This window comes from Lipotes vexillifer, unplaced genomic scaffold (assembly GCF_000442215.2).
Source record: "Lipotes vexillifer unplaced genomic scaffold, Lipotes_vexillifer_v1.1 scaffold657, whole genome shotgun sequence".
NCBI lineage: Eukaryota > Metazoa > Chordata > Mammalia > Artiodactyla > Lipotidae > Lipotes > Lipotes vexillifer.
In genome coordinates this window covers 62,226-67,599 of record NW_006774518.1, presented here as the reverse complement: position 1 = coordinate 67,599, position 5,374 = coordinate 62,226, and the positions used below count along the sequence as shown (strand labels likewise).

General features: G+C 48.8%; 1 protein-coding gene across 1 annotated transcript; it reads right to left on the bottom strand.

Annotated features, from left to right (window-relative positions):
- Positions 1–2,708: 2,708 nt before the first annotated feature.
- PSORS1C2 (psoriasis susceptibility 1 candidate 2) lies at positions 2,709–4,163 on the bottom strand. Its single transcript, XM_007449176.1, is given in 4 exon segments — positions 2,709–3,166; positions 3,168–3,448; positions 4,088–4,097; positions 4,099–4,163. Coding segments are annotated over 4 exon segments (465 nt in total). The 5' UTR covers positions 4,141–4,163; the 3' UTR covers positions 2,709–3,034.
- Between the last annotated feature and the right edge of the window lie 1,211 nt (positions 4,164–5,374).

The window sequence follows — 5,374 nt, the reverse complement described above, 5'->3', positions numbered from 1 at the left end:
TGATGAGGCCCAAAATATACATATTTATATACACTTATACATTTATATATATTTATATAGATATATAGATATCTCCTTCACTCTAAACATTTTGATCTACTCTCTGTTGCCCAAACTCACCATTCATTAATGAATTCAGCCATTCATAAAACATGTATGTGATGGTTAATTTTATGTGTCAATTTGACTGGGCTAAAGAATGCCCAGAGACCTGGTGAAACCTTACATTCAGGTGTGCCTGTGAGGGTGTTTCTGGAAGAGATTAGCATTTGAATCCGTAGACAGTGTTAAGAAGATCGCCCTCACCAATGTGGGTGGGCACCCTCCAATCTGTGAGGGCTGAACAGAACAGAAAGGAGGAGGAAGAGCAAATCTGCTCTCTGTTTGAGCTGGGACACCCGTCTTCTCCTGCCCTTGGACATCGGCACTCCTGGCTCTTGGTCTTTGGACTCAGACTGGGATTTACCCCATCAGCCCTCTGATTCTTGGGACTTTGCACTCATACTGGGACTTAAAACCATCAGCTCCCATGGTTCTCAGGCCTTCGGACTGGGATTAAATTGCTCCACTGGTTTTCCTGGTTCTCCAGTTTGCAGACGGCAGATCTTGGGCATTCTCAGCCGATTCGTATAATAAATCTCCATGTATATTCTATTGGTTTTGTTTCTGTGGAGAACCCTAATACAACATATTCAGTGTCCATGCAGGCCCAGGCACTGTATTCCGTGTCAGATTTACACAGATGAATAAAGAGATGGGATAATGTAATTAAAATCAGGACAGGCCTCAGTTCAGATCCCAGTTTTGCCATTTTTCTCCGTATGACCTTGCTTGAGTCACTGTACCTCTCCAGGCCTTTGTTTCTCTCCTCTGCGAAATGGTGTTAACAATAGGGTTATTGTGCAAATTAAGTGAGAGCTTAATCTGTATGCCTTGGGCAACAGTACCCCTATTGCTCATGAGCAGTAAAAAGCAGCTGCAAGGGTTTATAGCAAACCGTTCGTTGTGTCTTAGGTTGGATGTTCCAGAAGCAGATCCTGAGACAAAAATTCAAGTAAAAGGGATTTATTAAAAAGTTACAAGGGTGGGGAGGAGGGAAAGGGAGTGGGGAAGTGGGACCAGGAAGGGCTCCCCCGGCCTAATTTTAAGCTTCCTGAGCATGGGAACTGTATGTTTTTATTCGTTATATTCCCCCGTGGCACCTGACATTGCAGGACATATTGAGGGTATGAGATAATGATTGAATGAATGAGTGAATCTAGTCCACTTTGAGGCCTATTAAGTTACAGGCTCACACCTACAATCCGCACCTGCTCTGATTATTTCCAAACTCTAAACTTAGGGGGGTTTTTGTTTGTTTTGTTTTATTTCGTTTTGTTTTTTTCAAACCAGTCACAAATAGGTTTTGATGGGAGTTAACCATGTAAGCAAACTGGGTCCTCAAGCAGTGGATTTTAAGGTCAGGGAACCGTCATTTCCTTTAGGCCCTCTTCAACCCCACCCAGGCCAGCCACTTGATTGACATCAGGCCATTGGGATCTCTGGGCTCCTGCCCTTCCAACTTTCCTGCTCAAATACACCCTTAAAGAATTTGGGGAAACTATGTACCCCTTACACATTTTAAAGTCAACAACTAACATTTTTAATCTTCAGTTTAAATACTGCAAAGGGTACACTTTCTGGGAAATTGTAAATACTTACTACAATTATGCGACTTAGAAAGTCACATAACTCTTTTAGATGTAGCAGATGGAATATAACACCATAGCCCTTTCATGTTCATTAACACCCTTTTAATAAGTGAACAAGTCCATTAGCCAGTCAGCAAATTTACCTCATTTATTTTTCTTTTTAGTTCCTTTTTCCATTTCATTTCCCCTATAGAGTTTGGTCCTAATGAAATATTGTTTGCATTGTATCACCTTTTTTGTATTTTAGTGTCTTTTTGGAAAGTCTTTTATTGTTTATCTCTATAACAAAAATATGTACATATCAATAAATTGGAATTTATTTCCTGTGACCATAAGACTACATTAAAAACCATTATTCTGCCCTGGGTTTATAATTACAATTATTAAAAGATGCAATTGATCAAAACTACAAATATTGACAATGATTAAACAGAAAAGTAAACTTCTACTAAAAATTCATCTCTTCATGAGATGGAAAGGGCTGATTTGTAGTTTCCATTGACTTCATTTGGTAGCTCCAGGAAGAGCACCCAGGTCCAGTTCAGGGTGGGCGAGAGAGCTCGGCCTTCCTCTGTCTAGTGAGAGAAGGGTCACTTGTTAATGGAGGCATGTGGAAAAGGAGAACACAGTTCTCAGGCAGATTCATTTTAGGAAGGGACACATATGCTTCTGGAAATCGATCCCCTTACAACTTAGTCCTGCCCACGTCCCCCCTGGGAGAGTTTTCATGTTCAGCCAGAGGTATGCAAACCATAAGCTATTATAGAGAGACTTAACTTGGTTTCTCGTTCTCCAAAATAGGGATCCCAGAATGGGAGAAATGTGGGTCTGAATGTCCTTGTAACTCTGAGAGTTGCATTTCCAACCCTCCACTGGCTGAGTTCCACATCCCTATGCATATGGGCAAGACAGGAACTCAGATGACTTCCAGATCTCTGTAGGTCCATGGCTGTTATGAGGGCATCTGAATGTTCAAAGTCCTGCTCATTGGCAAAGACGCAGCCTAGAGTCAAAATTAGAAAACATGGTTTTTTGTTTTCCCATTTCATGGAAGCACCATGGTCTCCTGGTAGTTCCCAGCTGGCGGCCACCAGGTGGCAGCAGAGAACACAGTGCTGCCAGCCCTGCCCGGAGAGGCGGTGGGAGGGGAGAGGACTGGAGGTGAGGTAGGGGTGTTCACTTTGGCTGTCAGAGGAAAAAGAAGGGGGAGGCGGGGGCTAAATACCGATCTCAAGAGGGGACAGAAAATATTGAGAACAACACCTTCCGGGTTCAGAATAAAACAGAAGGAATGAGGAAAGGAATTAAGGAGTTAGGCTAAATTGGGGAGAATTCAAGGGAAATCAGAAGGGTAGAGATGGGCTTGAGGGCAGAGGCCCAGGATGCCTCTGGGGGATCCATTGTCTGTACTCCTCCTGGGGTGGGTCAAGATCTGGCTCCTCCTGAGATCCGTGGCCCACCTTAGAGGCAGGTGGGCCAGGGGTTTTCTGGAGGCTGGGGTCCTGCTGGCCAGGGGTCATCAGGCCGGGGAGGTTGAGGGGGATCAGTTGTAGGGGGTACAGGAGGCCAGACTCCAGATTCAGGCAGGTCTCTCCAGGGACAACTGGGGCCTGGAGGTGGAAGGTCCTCAAAGAGAGCGGGTACCCCTGGCCAGGGGTCACCAGGGATTGGGGGGCCCTGAGGCAATGTTGGGGGGCCCTCGTCCTCTGAGGGCTCTGTGGATGAGGGAGATGGATGGTCTCCGCTGCCTGAGATGCCTATAGAGGAGGAAGGAGAAAGATAAGAGGTTGTCAGGATCCCCCCTCTCCCCGTAGCTACGGACCCAGGGAGCATCAATCACCTCTCTGCGATGGACCACAGCCCGAGCTGATCCCACAAACAAAACTCAAAAGTAACTCTCACACATTCACAAAATACCAAAGTGATCTTAAAATGACATGAAACGCTGTCCTGAACTATTGACTGGACCAACTTTAAACTGACAGGATCCCCTGCTCCCCCCACATAAGCTCCATCCAACCCCGGTTGGGACACCCGACTGGCAGGGCCACTATATGTGTCTGCAGTCCCAAAGCTGTCTACACCCTGGCACCGCGTGGCACCCAGACCCCATCTCTACGATGACCTCCACCCCCTTAACACGGACCTCAGCTCTGATGAATACTCGCCCCACACCTGAATGCTGATCTAAATCGCCACATGGAGTTACACCCAAACCAGCAAAACATTTATTCTGTGCTAAATGCACCTTCGCGCATCACCTCCATCCCCTTAACTCTTCCCCTCATGTGAATTCCCAGGATCTCCCTATCCCTATGCATCCATCTCACCCTTGCCTCATCTTTACTGTCCCCCATCACCCCAAATCACACTCCGGGCCTCTATTCCCAGCTCACCTCCGGCAAAACAGGCAAAGGACCAGGATCTCCAGGAGTTTCCAGTTGAGCATCTTGCCTGTCTCCTGGACCCCAAAGTCAGGGGTCGGCTGAGTCTGGGTGCTTGGGAACCCCAAGAGTCTTTATAGGGGAGGACGGGGAAGAGGAGGCCAATCTCTGGGGAGGGACCGGCCCAGTCACACAAGGAATCACATCCGAACCTAACTGGTCAAACCCATTTGGAAGGCCGTGGCTAAAGTGTAACCTCTGATGGTGGTGTCCCTCATTTTAGTCCCCCAGCTAAGGACCCAGCCACCCAGGCTCTATTGATGACCCAGACCTTGGTCACCCCACCATTGTTTTCATGTCCTCCTTCATACACACCCTGCAGCAACCCCTAATAACAGGGACTTCCACCTCTAATCCCTCAAGGTCACTGGAAGCCAAGGAACGGGAGCAAACCACACGTGGGGGAGCAGTGTAATTACAGGGGCTGGGAGGCAGGATGCTGGGCAGGGGGTGGGCAACCGGGGGGAGGACAGGGGGTGTTCCCTTGAACAGCTGCGACACAGCTAGAACGGTCTCAGCTAGTACACCAAGCCTCCCCCACCCATCCCAGTGTGAACCCTCTCCTTGGGGCTCAGCCCTTCCTGGCATTTCCCAGCATATGCCTTCTCCAGGCGTGAAGGGGGCCTCCCAAGCAGTGACATCTGAGAATTTCATCCAGGAGCCACCTGGGGTGACTGCAGGTGAAGGAAAAAGTACGAGGACACCCTGATTCCTTCTCCCCACCCCAGGGCTGGTTCCATCAGTCACACCCAGAGGCTCGGCAAGAAGTTGCCTCAGCTCCCCCTGGCATCTCAGCCTCTTTCTCCTCCCTCTGGAATCCTCCTCACTGCCCCTTGAGCCCCTCTCCGTGTCCTTGGTGTGAACTCTGTGCCCACCCCTTCTCTCCCCTCCTCCTTCAGTTGTCAGTCTGTCTGGTCTGAGTCGTTCAGAGATCCTGCTAGAACTTTTCCTCAGCAAGGACTCCTCTGTCTGGACATCTCATGAGCCTCTCAAGTAACGTGTCCAAACTCACTTCCTCCCCGGGTTGACCCCACCGGGTCGTCCCCCACCGGGTCTGCTCCCCCGCAGGAAGGGACACTACTGTCCCTCGTGGCTCACTTTTGAGGACTTCATTCCTCTCTCTCCTCATCCCGCGGCCACACCCCAAACCCATCCTCCACAGCCAGCCAACAGATCTCTTAAAAATGTCAAGGGGGGCTTCCCTGGTGGCGCAGTGCTTGAGAGTCCGCCTGCCGATGC